Source organism: Budorcas taxicolor, chromosome 17 (genome assembly GCF_023091745.1).
Source record: "Budorcas taxicolor isolate Tak-1 chromosome 17, Takin1.1, whole genome shotgun sequence".
Lineage (NCBI taxonomy): Eukaryota > Metazoa > Chordata > Mammalia > Artiodactyla > Bovidae > Budorcas > Budorcas taxicolor.
In genome coordinates, this window is record NC_068926.1 from 7,666,438 (window position 1) to 7,683,342 (window position 16,905).

The window sequence follows — 16,905 nt, forward strand, 5'->3', positions numbered from 1 at the left end:
GTAGATTAAAGTGACTTAAGATAAATAAAGGAAAAAACTGGGTTCTATTGTTCCAGATGGCAAATGGTCATACCTATTTTTCATGGTATACATGAGAGTTTAGATATCTCAGTGGGTTCAGATACTGAAAGCTTAAATCTGGTAATTGATTTAATGTTTCTGAGTTTGGTAGTAAGGAAAACAGTGGTAATAGAGGTGCAGAAACTGCAGTGGTCGTTAGTCATATAACACCCAAAGAGTATAAAACTCTCGGCTTTGGTATTCTTAATTTGCCTTCTTTTGAAGAGACTATGAGTCCATATCAGTGAAAAATCAAAAATAAAACCAGGCACACCGAACCCTAGGGTCAGATTATGAGTCTGGTCAGATCTCTGAACCTAAAGTACCTTGTTCACCTTCTGCTAATTGGGGCAGTAGTAGAATTTGCCTGTATAAAGTGAAAATTGATACTTCTGCAGCAACTTACAGCTTCACCTAAGGGCTGTTTGAAGGCTTTCCTTTGGATAATTCTTAGAGTCTGAATGTAGATCTGAAGACAGATTTGCTGGTTTATAAGTCATTTCTTGCTTTTTCATCCGTGCAGCCAGTGTCACGGAAAGGTAAAAATTCAGATCAAAAAGAGATATGATTAAGTTTTGCAATCTGAAATCAAGTCCCTTATTGAGATGATTTCCTATTTACTTACTCCCATGGTTTTATATTTGTGTTTGCGGTATTGATCCCCTTTGGGCATTTAAGTTATTGAAGGTCAAATGTAAATGCTCTTTTGTCTTCTAAAGCCATTTCTCATTTAAAATTTAACACATCATCCGCTCTGGCCCCCTACCCATCCTTTAGAATCTAGAAAACCTCACTCCAAAAAACACATGAGTTGTTCTAATCAAATTATGAAATATTGTTTGACTTCTTAACTATCTTTGAATATTCAACTCCACTGATATGTGATTTTATTACCCTTCCTCTGGTTTTCTAATCTTATTGAGAAATAAAACTGAAATAAGTAATTTTTTGAAAGTATATATCCTACCATACGCTGTAGAGAGACAAAACAACCTATAAATCTTTCTAACTTTGGATGGCCCAAGTTCCTTTTAATCATTATGGTTCACTGTTTTAGTGGATATCAAAGGCTGAGCTAGATCAGGGCCCAAATGCTTTGCAATGAAAGGAAAGTTGGTAGGAAATCTGGTTCCTCTAGGACAGAGCAATAAGGAATAATGACCTAATTGTGGAAAGACCTAAATTTACTTGCTGAAAGTAGTGGCTTTTGAAGTTGAAATATATGAAACTTCCTTTCATGTTTTCTGAAAAGTGACAGGTTTTCAGACCAATAAAGACTATACCAGTAATAAGAGTATTGGTGTGCCCTTCGTTTTGGCCTTGGCATTAGCCTGAGGGCGTATGCTCATCTCAGCTCTATAGAAACTCCAGTTTAGTCTAGTTAAATGTCTTGCTTGCTTAATGCAACATGTAGATATTCTGTAGGTAATTTTCATGTGCTGGCACTATTACCAGCATTTCTGTGTTACACATTTACACATTATCTCAGATGTGGAGAAAAATGTTTCTGCCTTTTCTAAAAAGTGAAGGGAGTGAACAACCTGTTGAACTTGAATGCTGTTTGTAAGGCTACAGAATGCCAACATGTGCCATCAGCAGATATGAGGCATTATGACTAAAAGAAGGAAGGGGAAGGAACTATAGAGCGAAAAGATTAAACAAGGGGAGTAGGATCGGGTAGGATGCCCATAAGAACTTGGTTAGAAAGAAATAAGGTAATTTTGTGGTGTGTGTAAGGGCCATGGGAATTATTTTAGTTGTTATACTTAAATTAATTTGAACTTAAGCTTATGTTTGCTTAGAAAAATATAGAATAAAAATTATAATTTTTCTAATTATTACTAGCATGATACAGTAATTTAATGCTTTTATTTATTGACATTGCTTTTATAAGATATTGGTTGTAAAATGTTCTTTGAACTAATCTTATTATTAATCAGAACTAAAGAATTGTTTAGATATATATTAAGTATATAAAGTTCCTTCCTGAGATAGTTTTGGTGAACTTGAAACATAAATGAGAAAATGTAAGTGAATTTATTTATTAAAAAAAAAAAAATCAAGAGTGTATAACAGACAATGGCCTGCATTTCTGTTAAGGTTTAGAGTGAGGTCACAGGTCAAGGTACTAATAAGAGTGTTTGGGATGTCTGCTGCCATGAAACAAAATGGAAACTTGATTGATAGCTGGAGGGTTGAAGGGAGAGAGTGTGGTGGAGAAAGCAAAGGTCAGGGAGCCATTTCCCTTCTCTGCATGTATAACAATCAGCTCTCTCCAAAACAAAATTTAGATGATATTAGTCAGTATGGCATATGTTGTGCACATTTCCATGAGTATTGCGCAGTGTCATTGTATATGAAGTGGTAATAAATGTTTTAGCTATTTGAAAGCTGAAATGAAATTGGCTAAAAAAATTGCGGTGTTTTTGATGCCAAATTTAAAGTAATCACAGAATGTTTTGTTTACTCATTAAATATGTATAGGTTCGGTTCTTAGCAATATGTTAAATTTTATTTTAAAAACCGATTTGGGCAAAGTTGTGTAAGAAATAATCTCTCATTTGTTTCTTATAAAATTAAAAACAAATTCTCTTTAATATAGGTCTGGTTTGCATGAAGTCTAGTAGTTCAGTTGTGGAGTTGGTTATGCTACTGTGTTCTCAGGTGAGTGACAAGAATAAATGCTGAACTAAGTAAATTCTCCAATGAATTTATTTTGCAAAAAAGTTAAAATTATTGATTAGAAGTTTTTTCTATAATAGAGTTTTGAGTTTGCAGTTTTAAAATGATTTCTTTGTATTGCAAAAGGATTACTTCTTGTGTTTGTTGCTAAGACATAATTTTGAAGTACGTGCTGAGAGGAATTGTATAGGTGAGTGAGAAACAGGTTTTTCAAGCCACATTTAAAAATGCTCAGATCAAATGATTTTGAGATGGCTAAATTTCTTTGCTTTGTGTATTAAGGTTATAGAAACAGATTTATTTCTATACCTTGTAGAGTGCCACTCTGACTCCCCTGGGAATAATGGGTTTACTTCCCTTTTGTGCAGAGGTTATAAAATGAGTGATAAATAATTTTGAATTCTTGTCATTGCTAATTATTTTTGACATACACAGTAGATTCGGGAAAACATCAACAAAAATATGGCAGCCATCATAATAAGGTGTAGTGAGTAAATTCCTAAAAGCAACGTTGCTTTCAGTGTTCAGAAACCTTACACCTCATGTGGTAAACTCTAATGATTGAAAAAAAAAACTTACATAAAAATCATGTATCCTGTGATTTTTTTTTTTTTTTCCCGCTCTGGTTAGCAGTTAAATAGATGAATGTTTTTTATTGAGAGTTTTCTTTGTAGTCTTTTAAAAATGATATCTTGCTGGTAGTAAATTCCCCTACTTAAAACTTTAAAATAGCCTTTATTAATAGGAAGAGTATTGGTCTAGAGGTCAAGGGTTCTGACCCATTTCAAAACCTTTGACCTTCATTTACAACTCCTCTGGTTTACTTGCCTGACGAATAAGGATAATGCAAAATTAATGTTTCTTTGCATCGATTTATTCATTTTAGTGCCTGTATTGCCAAATTTATTTAGACTGTGCTGATGGACATTTCATGAATACAAATTAAAGAATCATAGAAGGTGTGAAAAATCAATACTATGCATTGTCAATAAAATGCAATAAGAACAATTACTTCTAGAGATTGCATCTAATGGATTTTTATAATGAACTTGTAAAGAGTAGTTATGTTTGTAGTGGGCTTATTATTCTTAGATTTAGTGAGAATCATTTTTTTAATTTAATTATCTCCTTTAAAAAACTCCATTTCTTTAAAAGCTGACTGGATAAAATTTCCCATTGAGTAATCTGATTTGAAATAATTGGTTGTTTATTTCTTAAATGGAAATAACCATATGCCATTCTTGCATTGACATGAAATTATACTTACTTTAAGAAGCATTTGCTTCCAGTTTTATATGTATCTTCCCAGGAGTATGAATTTGTTGTTTGTAGTATAATATTATTGTTTCATAGGTAGAGTTTGATAATGAAGTTTTACTTTCTAGTTTAGAAAATGTGAATATATTCTTCATACATGAAATTATTTCAAATATATAGTGTATCACACAGTTGAATGTTAGAAGCTGGAAAGGTAAAGAATGACGTGTTCTAATACACCTATTTGTCATCTATGTCATGGTGCTGTTTAATACTGTTCTGATCAAATGGGATATGCAGATCACTTAGAGTAAGTTGCAAAAGTCAATCTCAAAGTTTTGTTTGAATAAAACACATTATTGGTTTATTTGAAGTTCTTAACATTTTTTTTTACAACTTCTTTAAAAGTTCCATTGCATCTCTATAAGATGGAGCACAGTGTGAAAAATGATGTGAAAAATGAAGCCAGAATTAGCTCCAGATGTATACAGATTGTTCTGGGGTGATAATTACATTTTTCACTTTGAATTTTCCTAATTCAAAGAGGTCAGATTGGCAATCGCAAAAGTGATTTATTTTGTTAAGAAGTGAACTGTCTTTTTCTACATGAAAGCTTTAGAGATATGAAATTGAATTTGAAGTCGACATTTTGCAGATACTGGGTGGGGATGGCTTGAGTTTGATTGATAATTTTTTTTAGTCTGAGATGGGGTGGGAAGTGAAAAGCTAGCCTCTTACTAAAATTTTAATCAATTTTTTAGGAAGAGATGGAGAGGATTGAGTGCCAAAGATCGAAAGATCAGGTCAAAAACTGCTTTTTAATCACATAAATAATGGGATATGCTTATGAACTTAGCATCTGCAAATTTGATTTAAAACTTTACAAATTAGTTGATGTTAATTTCATGACAGTCAGCCATCTTCTGATTATTTTTCTTGAAACCATTCAAAACTTATTTTCTTTCTGTAGTCTTCTTAACAAGGTGTTTAAATCTGCCATATTTTATTACAAAAGAGAATTTAGAGCCTAAATTTAAGAAATGAGGAAATGACCACATTTGGTTTGCTGTCTTTCAGACCAAACAGATCATTGTATATTTTATTAAAGCTTCAACTAGGATTTTTTTTCAATATCCACTCATTCATTAAGAGGTTTATTAGGTTCCATTTTATATTTTATCCCATTTAAGTTTTAGCATTTTAAGGTAAAATGTTGTTATTATTTAGATATGGAAATCTTTCTTAAATTATTCAACATATTATTTTTCCATTAAGTTGTGTGTATTTGTGTGTCTCTATATATATATATAGACACACACACACAAACACTTATGGTTTATTAAATTAGATTTATTACTGTGTTCAATCTCATATAAAATCATTCAGGAACTATTTAAGCTCCAAAGCTTAATTTAAATCTTCTTTAAAATAAGTGTGTATACACTCTTCAGGAATCTGTATACTCTCTGATGCACAGAAAAAAATCAAACAAGTTCTTAATTGTATTTCAGATTCAGTTTTTCAGAAGCATGTAACTTATTTTTGCCTAATATTTATTGTTTATGTATATAAACCATATAAAAATCTCTATGAATTTAAAGAAAATATTAAATAATTGTTTAAAGTAATATTTTCCAGCATTGTGTAAAGTGTTTGTATCCTGTTCATTTGACATTAATATCATTTTTGAAAGAATTGACATTGCATTCAAGGCCACTTTATAAAAGCGTTGTGTTGCTCATCCTAATTCAGTCTGACATACATTCCAATAACACTACCTCCCTTCTTGGGTTTAAAGCTAAATTTATGACTCTGCATTGTGAAGTGCATCATTTAAAAATGGTTTCAACCCAAAACATCTAATAAATAAATAATGTGTATGGCTACTCAGTAGTAGACTTTCTAGACTAGAAATCATTCCATCGGATACTCAACAGTCCACTATCGGAGAGGGCTGTCAGATAAATCTTATGGTAGCTGCATTCATGTCCTGTAAATCACAAATTATTGTCTGAGCCTTCTGCCAGGTCATCTATTCTTTTCCCATTTATCAGAAATGCATAGAGTATATAGAAAAACTAGAAGTACCAGGTAGTCTGGCCTGACATCCTATCTGAGTAATTAATTAGTAGTAAAAGTTAATTTAAAATATAGCATTAGCCTGATTTTCCTTTAATATATTTTTTTCATTAGAATGTGTAGATTGTTGGTATTTTGGGAAATATTTCTTATGTATGGAGGTATCAGTAAAAGGTTTGGTCATTTTTGATTTGTTTCTTCCTATATCTGAATTATTGATTTTTAAATTATAATATTCATAATAAGAACCAGTCATCACCACTCATATGATTCTTTACTGTCTGTTTTATGTTTGAAATTTTTCCTGATTCTTCATAGTAACACATTTCTCTTTTTCATCACTCTCCTATAATATCTTTTCTGTGATTCTAGTTTTCTTCTCCCTTTTGAGTTTATTCCCTCTAAATATATGATATTAATGTTGTGGTTCTTGATTTTTTTAATTTCATGAACTTTTCCTTTTTATGATGATGAAGATTTTGAGTAAAGTAGATGATTAAACAGACAACCAAGCTGAGGGCAGGGCAGGGGGCAGCAGCAAACTAGCTCCATCCCATGGCACAAAGACTCCTTCCACTCTCAGGCCTCGCTTACTGTTTGCACCTCATTTCTTATCACTTTCTTCTTATATCTGTTCTCAAGCTATGTGAACTATTTCAGGTCAGTCCAGTTCAGTCACTCAGTCGTGTCCGACCCCATGAATTGCAGCATGCCAGGCCTCCCTGTCCATCACCAACTCCCGGAATTCACTCAGACTCACGTCCATCGAGTCGGTGATGCCATCCAGCCATCTCATCCTCGGTCGTCCCCTTCTCCTCCTGCCCCCAATCCCTCCCAGCATCAGAGTCTTTTCCAATGAGTCAACTCTTCGCATGAGGTGGCCAAAGTACTGGAGTTTCAGCTTCAGCATCATTCCCTCCAAAGAAATCCCAGGGCTGATCTCCTTCAGAATGGACTGGTTGGATCTCCTTGCAGTCCAAGGGACTCTCAAGAGTCTTCTCCAACACCACAATTCAAAAGCATCAATTCTACTATTTAAAGATACCCCAATGGGCCATCATAATTCTGTGTCTTGGCAGTGGTTTTTTCCTTTCCCTAAAATTTCCCTCCTTCAAATTTAGTGACTCTAATTGTAGGTTTCTTCTTATCACTCTGAGCTCATCTTCATTATCCTCCTCTCAGATCATTATATCTAGAGTTGAAACCTTCTTACACCATGTTAGCACTCATCATGCTATGGGTTCTCAGTACACGTGTGCTAATTGGCTGCTTTCTTATTCTGTCTCCCTCTCTGCACTCTGGTTTCCTGTGAGCCTAGTGTACCAGGTAAACTGTTTCCTATTTCTAGTTTACTAGGTAAACTGTGAAGTGCACCTAGTACCCAGGTGTCCTGTCACATGATAGCTGCTCAGTGAATATTTATGGAATGAATAAATGATTAGCCCCCAGCTAAACTGCAGTGTCTTCTGGAAAGCTTTCTTTGACTCATCTCTTCCCCACAACTCTAAACTTAAGGTGTACATCCAGAGCAGTCACTGACCCACCTTATAGTAATTTCATTCTTTAAGGTGCCTAGGATTTTTATTTCTCTCCTATTAGGCTTTTAAGTTTCTTAAAGCAGCACTGCGTTTTTGTCTTCTGTATTTCCAACTTTCAGCATAATTACTTTCAACTAAATGTTTATATAATTGTGTAATTAATAAATGGATGGTGACAGTGATCATGGGCTTCCCAGGTGGCTCAAGTGGTAAAGAATCTGCCTGCCCTTGCAGGAGTTGTGGGCTTGACCTTGGGTTGGGAAGATCCTCTGGAGGAGGAAATGGCACCGCCCACTTCAGTGTCCCGTGAAGAAGCCCCTGGACATGGGAGCCTGGCAGGCTACAGTCCATGTCCATAGGGTTGCAAAGAATTGGGCGCAACTGAGCACACTCACCCACAACAGTGATCCTAAATCACTGTATTTGGGGATTTGACCTTTTTGTCTTTTTCATTACAATATACTCTCATACTTTTGTATATTATGGTGTCATGTTCATTTATAGAGTCCCAATTTTTTTCATTTTCTTTTACCTTAATCACATTTACTTCTTTTAAAAAGATCAGCTTTACTGAATCATAATTAATACACAGTATATATAATATTTTACAGTATTTTAAGTGTACAATTTAATGCATTTTGGTATATACACAACCATGTTCAGTTCAGTTCAGTTGCTCAGTGGTGTCCGACTCTTTGCGACCCCATGCATGGCAGCATGCCAGGCCTCCCTGTCCATCGCTAACTTCTGGAGTTTACCCAAACATGTAACAACTGTTTCATTTCGGTAATTAATCCCTACCCTTTTCACCTCAAGTTGCTACTGATTTGATTTCTTTTACTGTGCATGCATTTTTCTTAAGTAGAAGTTATATGGAGTATAACTGTATATATGGAGATTTACTTCTTTAATGATGGTGCTTAGCTTCTCAAGAGTGTGCTGTATTTAGGTTACAATTCAACCTTTTAAACTAAAACTCAATATCTAATATTAAGAAAATATTAATGGCTTTTTGAAAAGCTTTAATGGTATGGTTTTTAAAAAGAAATAATTGAGTAAGTAAAACAGAGGATTATCTTTTTTGATAAGCACAAAATAGGAATTTTGAGTTTAATAGCTCGTTGGAACTGTAAGTGTCTTAACTTCCTTGCTGCTGATTCTGCTGTTAAGTCACTTCAGTCGTGTCCGACTCTGTGTGACCCCATAGACGGCAGCCCACCAGGCTCCCCTGTCCCTGGGATTCTCCAGGCAAGAACACTGGAGTGGGTTGCCATTTCCTTCTCTAATGCATGAAAGTGAAAAGTGAACGTGAAGTCGTTCAGTTGTGTCTGGCTCTTAGTGACCCCATGGACTGCAGCCGCAGGCTCCTCTGTCCATGGGATTTGCCAGGCAAGAGTACTGGAGTAGGGTGCCAAGCATGCTTTTTTTTTTTTTTAACCTGTAAGGAAATCTCATGGTATAGAGCTTTTATGCAGCAGTATCATGAGGCGATGCACTGTCAGGCTCACTTCAAATGCTCTCTCCTATGCAGAGCTTTGTGTCAGTTTATCTGCCCTGAATCCTGGATATGCCTGCTTGTGGTATTTTGTTTTTTACTTAGCAGACATGTACCGAATGCTTCTAAGACAGGTCCCACCTCTTACTCTAGTAAGAGAGACAAATTATTGTAATACAACATGGAAGTTTTATCAGGAGTTTAAGAGTAACAGAAACAAATCATAGGGGCAAGGAGTGAAATAGGAATGGAACATAAACAAATCTATTTGTTAATCCCTATTCAATCTAACTCTACTTTTATTTCTCTTCATGAGTAAATCATTTCAGGTTCCTTTGCCTTCTGGTCCAAAAACTTTTTCCTGGTTCCATCTATGTTTTTTTATAATTTCATCAGGGTCAATAGATAGTAAACTTCTTAAAGCATTTCCTGTACTCTTTTCTGTACCTATATAATTTTCCTTGTTTGGATTTGTGATTGCTAGGTGATTGTTTGATCAGTTCTCATTATCCAAAATTTACAGTATAGCAAACCCTAGTGTGTACTCTTAGATGATGATGGATGTTCTGAGAGAAAAGCAGAGTGGTAAAAATAAGCTTGGAAAATGTTGGTTTAAGTTTAATTAGGATCTTACTGGAGGAGCCCCTCAAGGCCTTTAGTCAACACATGTATGTATGTGTGTTTGTGTATGCATAAAATATGTATGTAATAAAGTGTGTTGAATTTGTATGGGAATAATATTAGCATATTTGATCACAGAATCCTTTTTTGGCCATAGTGGATGTGGATAGTTTTTGTAAAATATAATTTAGAATGAATGTCAGCATTGAAACAGAGAATAATACAAGAAATGCCTCATTTTTCATATTCTTCTTCTGATTTTGTCTACTTCTCCAATCACAGTGATTAAAGAAAATCAGTAGATTTGCAAAAGTACAGCTGTGTTTTTTTTTTTTTTTTCATGAAACACTGAGTATTTTTACTTCATTCAGAAGAATTATCTCAATTACTTGTTCTCTATCCTTTGTAGGTAATTTGGGCTTAATTTATATGTTGTTTCTGAAGAGATCAATGTTCAGAGCTAATTGTACTAAGAGTTTACATTTTTTTAGAAAAACTCAAGTCTAACCAGAACTATGTGTGTGTATTTGTTGTGTGTTTATTTTTACATACACATGCATGTACTTTTATAATATTTATGTAAAGCTAATCCTAAGGTTAAGGATAAATTCAAATATTTTGACATCAATTGATTATGTAGCTATTTCCTACATTGGTTGAGTAACTTACATTACATTGACATTTTATATTCAGTCACTATTGTGATAATTTATGCTCTGTAATCATGTTTAAGTGTTGAGCATAAATTCCAGAATCCAGGGTCAGAATATATTTTATATTAATGGGATATTACGTACATTATTATTGACCCATTTGTAGAACTGAACTTTGCTATGCACTAAATGAAGTGCAAGAGGTCCAAATAAAATGAAATTATTATATATGTGAATGGTGTATATAGTGTCTGATGAAAGAAAATTTCAATATTTGTTAAATGAATAAGTAAAATTTTAGCAATAAACTTTTAACAATTTTTAGTAGAATGAAATTTTAGCCATAGTTTGAAGTTACACAGCTGAATTATACAGTGGCTGTTTTTCTTCATGGTCATCCATTTATCCATCCAAGTAATCAGGATTTGAGATAGCTTGCAATTAAGACATACATATAATAAAGATATGAAGTTGTTATTAAAGGGGCTAAAGAGTTAGGGTTATAGAAATAGGCTTAAAGAATTAAGAGTTAAAAAATAACTCTAGTGCCTTAGTCCAGGGGTTTTTCATTGACATCTGTGGTGTTTTTATGTTTTTTTTTAAAGTGTAATTTGTCTATAGGACAATTCCCAAAGACAGTCAACAAGAAAAATCTATGTTGATAATCCTTAATCCTAAAAGTGAGTGGAGAATGGAATGCTGGTAGCTCAAATTCACCCAGGTATATTTAGGAACATTCATTAAATTAATAGATGGGAGACAAGTTTTCTCTTTTTCTGATACGGTCTGAAGAACTCTATCTTTGACATGTACAGAAATTTTGGCATTAGAACAAATAAAAATCTTTCTCTGCGTATGTTACATAATAACAATACTCATTTAATACGTGGATTTTGTTTTTGCTTTTAGAATAAAAATAAAAATAATTCCAAATCCTATTAACTCTTGTTTTTCTTTGATTCTTTGCTCAGATGCCTCCAACATTGTGTTATAAGTTGTGAATATATCAATTTAGAGAATTCCATCTGTGTTTATGGAGGCAAGTGGTATAAAAGAGTTAAAATTTATGGACATGAGCTGCTTTCATACTTGTACTGTATTATAAATCTTGGTTTTTTATTAGATTGAAAACTCCTTGAAGTCAGGAAACCATTTCTTATTGTCCATTTTGTGTATTTTGTTTATTAATGTCAGAATTATAATAAAATCATTTAATGATATTTTTGTATAAATCAGTATATTTACCTTATTTAAGTAAAGTTTCCTTTAAAAATCATGAGTTTTTGATTCATTAGAAAATATTTTAGTTAAGGAACAGATGCCATCCTATTTAATACTTTCCTTTCTTCTATTAAATTTTACTTTAATCTGCAAAGCATCTTAGCTCTTATGTATGGGCTTCAAATCCTAATCCCGAACTCCTACCTTCAGTTCAGTTCAGTTCAGTCGCTCAGTCGTGTCCGACTCTTTGGGACCCCATGAATTGCAGCACGCCAGGCCTCCCTGTCCATCACCATCTCCTGGAGTTCACTCAAACTCATGTCCATCTAGTCGGTGATGCCATCCAGCCATCTCATCCTCTGTCGTCCCCTTTTCCTCCTGCCCCCAAATCCCTCCCAGCATCAGAGTCTTTTCCAATGAGTCAGCTCTTCGCATGAGGTGGCCAAAGTACTGGAGTTTCAGCTTTAGCATCATTCCTTCCAAAGAACACCCAGGGCTGATCTTTAGAATGGACTGGTTGGATCTCCTTGCAGTCCAAGGGACTCTCAAGAGTCTTCTCCAACACCACAGTTCAAAAGCATCAATTCTTCGGCACTCAGCTTTCTTCACTGTCCAACTCTTGCATCTCTCGCCTTATGCTTACTTAAATATTTTAAAGTAAGAAAATGATGCATATTAAATCCCTTTGCCTGATCAGCTTTGGGTCTCAAAGAGACTGATTAAAAGAGTCATGAAAGGACCTGTTAAAATAGTCTCAACTGGTGACCTTTTATGAAGAAATCACTTTGTGCAAGCAGGTTTTCTCTTTCTGTAGAATTATTTCTATCACTTTTAATTCACTAGCTTCAAATAACCCAGCGTTCATTTCAGATACCACTGCTTCTGCGAACAAAGAGAATACGACAACGGTGAACCTCTGGCTCTTAAAAATGATGTTTACCCAGATATGATAACATCTTGTTGTACCTCAAGGTTTCTTAAAAAGACAAATGTGTATTAGTAGAAAGATAGCTGAAAATGCTTGCATGGCAACAAATTTGCAAAATGTTTTAAATGTTTACATTTATACTTTGGTATGTTATCAATAAATTATTCTATTTTCTTTATAGTCAGCCATCCTTTTTCCAAATTTAATAAGACTTTTAAGAACCATTGGATTCTTTAAGACCAGTTTATATGTAGTATGGTCCTGTTGCAGGAAGGGGGACCCCTTCCTGGGCCCGAAACTGGGTGAATTGTCCAAGGAGACACATGTGCTGACAAAGCAAGAGATTTTATTGGGAAAGGGCACCCGGGTGGAGAGCAGTAGGGTAAGGGAACCCAGGAGAACTGCTCTGCCATGTGGCTAGCAGTCTTAGGTTTTATGGTAATGGGATTAGTTTCCGGGTTATCTTTGGCCAATCATTCTAATTCAGTCTTTCCTGGTGGCGCACGCATGCTAGCAAGAGGGATTCTGGGAAGTGGACAGACTCAACGGTGTTTCCTTTTGACCTTTTCCGAACTCTTCCTGTTGGTGGTGGCTTACTAGTTCTGTATTCCTTACCAGGATCTCCTGTCATAAAACAGCTCATGCCAATGGTTACTAAAGGGCATGACCAGGGTGGGTGGTTTCAGTCAGTATGCTTCCGCTAACAGTCCAACTAGGATCAGTGTAATTTAATATTTCAGCTTTTTTATAATGTTACCCTCCTTTTATATTAGATGCTTTTATTCCTCACCCTTTAAGTATATTTATAGAAGATTAATGACTGTAAATTGATTGTCTCTGATTTGTTGTCAGTGCTTGTAGCGTGTTTATTGTGAATGTGTGAGAGTCAGTGTGACGATGATTAACACTGGGATCAAAAAAGTAGGCTTCCAGTACAATCAATCACCAACTTTTGTCTGAGAGCTGCTGTGAATGCTTTATCCTTATAATGCACAAAGACTGTGAGCATAGGTGTGCTGTATTAGAATGCTCAGAATTAATTTTGTGTGCAATAGGAATAGTTGACCTCATGAAAAGAGACTGCTGACCTTTGAAGCATAAGAAGTCTGTGGGAGTTGGAGAGGATAATTTAAGATTGAAGCTATATTAACCAGTCATGAAAAATCCTGAAGATTTTTAGTTGTTTACTTGACAGTTTACAACAGTTGTCAAGTATTTGAAGCCAGCATAATAACTATGCTTTATGCTAATATGGTAAAGAGAATTATAGTTTTTCTTGATTCAGACTTTTATGACTTGTTTTAATAAAGTGAAATCATTTGTCTTTAAACAACAGTAAAACATTAAAAATGTAATAAATCAGACTAAATTATTGCATTTCACTTAAAAAAATAAAAATTTTAAGTTGATGAATTAGTGAATATTAATTGGTCTTTATTTGAGTCTGGTTACAGACTTTTCCAGCATTAAAGTGCTTTGTAACCAAAGAGAAGTATGATTTAGCTCTAGATGCAGGATTTATTCTGAAATACAGGCATCCTGTTGATTCACTAGCACACTAGGGTTTAGAAAGAACCACCTTTTAGGGTAAATTTTGTGGAACTGGCAGTACACCCCGTGGCTTGGCAGTCTAGTCAGAAGGATGATACCATGCTGGCTATATAACTGGATCTTTGAACGTTATTCTCAGGGGTGGTAAATGCAAAACAAAGTAATATCAACTGGCACTTAATTCTGCAAGTTCCCTGCTGATTGGGGTATTCAGTGAAATGGAACTCTTCCTGACAGGAAGTCAGCCTATGAGTATGGAGACATCTGAAAATAAAGTGTGCTTTAATTTGGCACCCCACCGTTTTACAACTGGTCTTTTAAATTTGGGATTAAGCAGAGAGTTAGAAGAAAAGGGGAGTGTATAGATGGAAGTATCCTAAGCCTAGTATTTTCCTTTGGTTTTAATATAGTTATGATTATAGCTCGGTTTCTGTTTTTCAGCTTTTACTGCTTATTGCTTATTTCTTTTTTTTTCTATTACTTCAGATTAATCTGTTGAAGTTAAAGTGTTACAAAAAGGCTAGATTAAAAGCATAAAGCTTTAGATTGCCTTTGTTTTAGTACCAAACTGATAACTTTTGTGAAGGCTTAGCTGTATTATCATACCATATGTTTGATCATAAATATGTTTTTAATCAGAGTAATTAGAGTTCTTAAATCTAGATTTAAGTTTTGCTATCACTTTTAAAGTATGTATACTATTTAAATTTTTTTTCAATTTTATTTTTTACGTATATTTGCATACTTTAAAAGAGTTTGATTTGTTTGTGCTTGATCTTTGTTGTTGCACGGGCTCTCCTCTAGCTGTTGGGAGTAGGGGCTACTCTGTAGTTGGGAAGCATGGGCTTCTCATTGTGATGGCTTCTCTCCCTGTGAAGCTCAGGCTCGAGGGCAAGAGGGCTTCAGCAGTTGTAGTACGGGGTCTCCGTAGTTGCGGCCCCTAGGCTCTCAGCACAGGCTCAGTAGTTGTGGCACACAGGCTTAGTTGCTCTGCCACACGTGGGATCTTCTTGGATGAGGGATCAAAGCTGTGTCTCCTGCATTGGCAGGCGATTCTTTACCACTGAGCTACCTGGGAAGCCCTAAAGTGTTTATACTATTCACTTCAGTTAACTCTGAGGTAGAATACTTCTTTAGTACAGTTAGAATATAATATTATTAAGGGACAATTATTATATATTAGTAGTTGCCTATATATTTCATCTATTATGCACTTTTTAGACAGGCAACTGTTTTTAGTCAAGCTGCCAGTTTATAATATGAACTTCCAGAAGCATGTATGCAGTTTTAACAAAATCTGAAGTTTGAACTTTAATTCAGGCATGAATTAGGCAAGAATCAGAACCCTGAGGGCTATTTTTTCCGAGTAGTTACTTACTCAGTTGCTAGAGGTGGACTTTGTAGAGGTGCCTGTTGTCTGTATCATGGGTAACAATAGGAAAAAGGAAAAGAGGCTTTAGAAAGGATCTTAGGAAGAGCTGGGCCCAGAAAATGCTTTGATGATAGACTTTGAATAATGTTTTTTCCTCTACCACATATTAACTCTGTAACCATGGGCAAATTACTTCACTTGCTTGAGAATCAGTTTCTTATGAGTGAAATGGGTATAATAAAGATTACATTAGACAGTGTATATAAAAGTATGTAGAACAGTGCATTGAACACAGTAGGTTGTAAATTAAAGGTATTCGATTCTGAATCTGAGTGTTGGAACAGCTCATGAAATCCTCTCTCGTTCACTGTTCTCAGTGCCTTTTGTTTTCTTTTCAGGACGCTAGATCTTTCAGATATTTGCTTCCGTCCACCATTATTTTCTGCAGTATCTTGCTCATTATTTTCTGTTCTTTCTGTGATCATATGCCCAGTCTAATCCATTTTCATTTCAAACGAGAGAATTTTAGAGCTATGAGAAACCCCATCAATTTGCAGGTTTTGGCTGTTTTCATGTAGACAAGTTAATGGGTAGCATTCATACTTTCTGTGGGCGCCCACAGGTGATCTCACTGTTTCCTTGTGCTTGCTATAGCATTGGTGCCTTTTGGAAGTCAGCTAAGTATACCTGAATACAACTGGCATGGATGTCTTTCCAGGGATTAGAACTTGAATGATTTTCCTAAAGATGTCTTTAGTATATTTTAGTGCTTTTTATATATACTGCATTACTTTCAACACACCTCCTGTGTTACCATAGTTGAGAAATACTTTTATAACAATTAACTGAGGTCACTGATTATCAACTTTTTTTTTTTCCCTGACCAGTTATATCATCATTAATAGTTGCTCATTGTGATTATTCTCACCTTGAGTCCTGTCATAATTGGGGGAGACAGGCAGGCATAAAAGGAGATATCATCTGAAAAAGGTCTCCATAGAGAATCACAGATTCTGATCTAGCTTATCCTGAGTTAGAGAAATGGCCTTTTTCCTTTCTGTTGGTTTTTACCTCTTTCAGTTAGGCACCAAGTAATTTATTTTCCTACAAGCCGCTGCTGCTGCTGCTAAATCACTTCAGTTGTGTCCGACTCTGTGCGACCCCATAGACGGCAGCCCACCAGGCTCCCCCGTCCCTGGGATTCTCTGGGCAAGAACACGGGAGTGGGTTGCCATTTCCTTCTCCAGTGCATGAAAGTGAAAAGTGAAAGTGATGTCACTCAGTCGTGTCCGACTCTTCGTGACCCCATGGACTGCAGCCCACCAGGCTCCTCCATCCATGGGATTTTCCAGGCAAGAGTACTGGAGTGGGGTTGCCATTGCCTTCTCCGTTTCCTACAAGAGTCTGTTCGTAATTCCTTTCCAAGCGAGGTTGTAGTTTACTGACTT

General features: G+C 35.2%; 1 protein-coding gene across 1 annotated transcript in view; it reads left to right on the forward strand.

Annotated features, from left to right (window-relative positions):
* Positions 1-16,905, forward strand: part of LRBA (LPS responsive beige-like anchor protein) — a 746,337-nt gene that overhangs the window by 220,249 nt on the left and 509,183 nt on the right. The window contains exon 33 of the mRNA XM_052655100.1: positions 2,663-2,724. Within this exon, the coding sequence (XP_052511060.1) occupies positions 2,663-2,724 (62 nt within the window). The remainder of the gene's footprint in view (positions 1-2,662; positions 2,725-16,905) is intronic.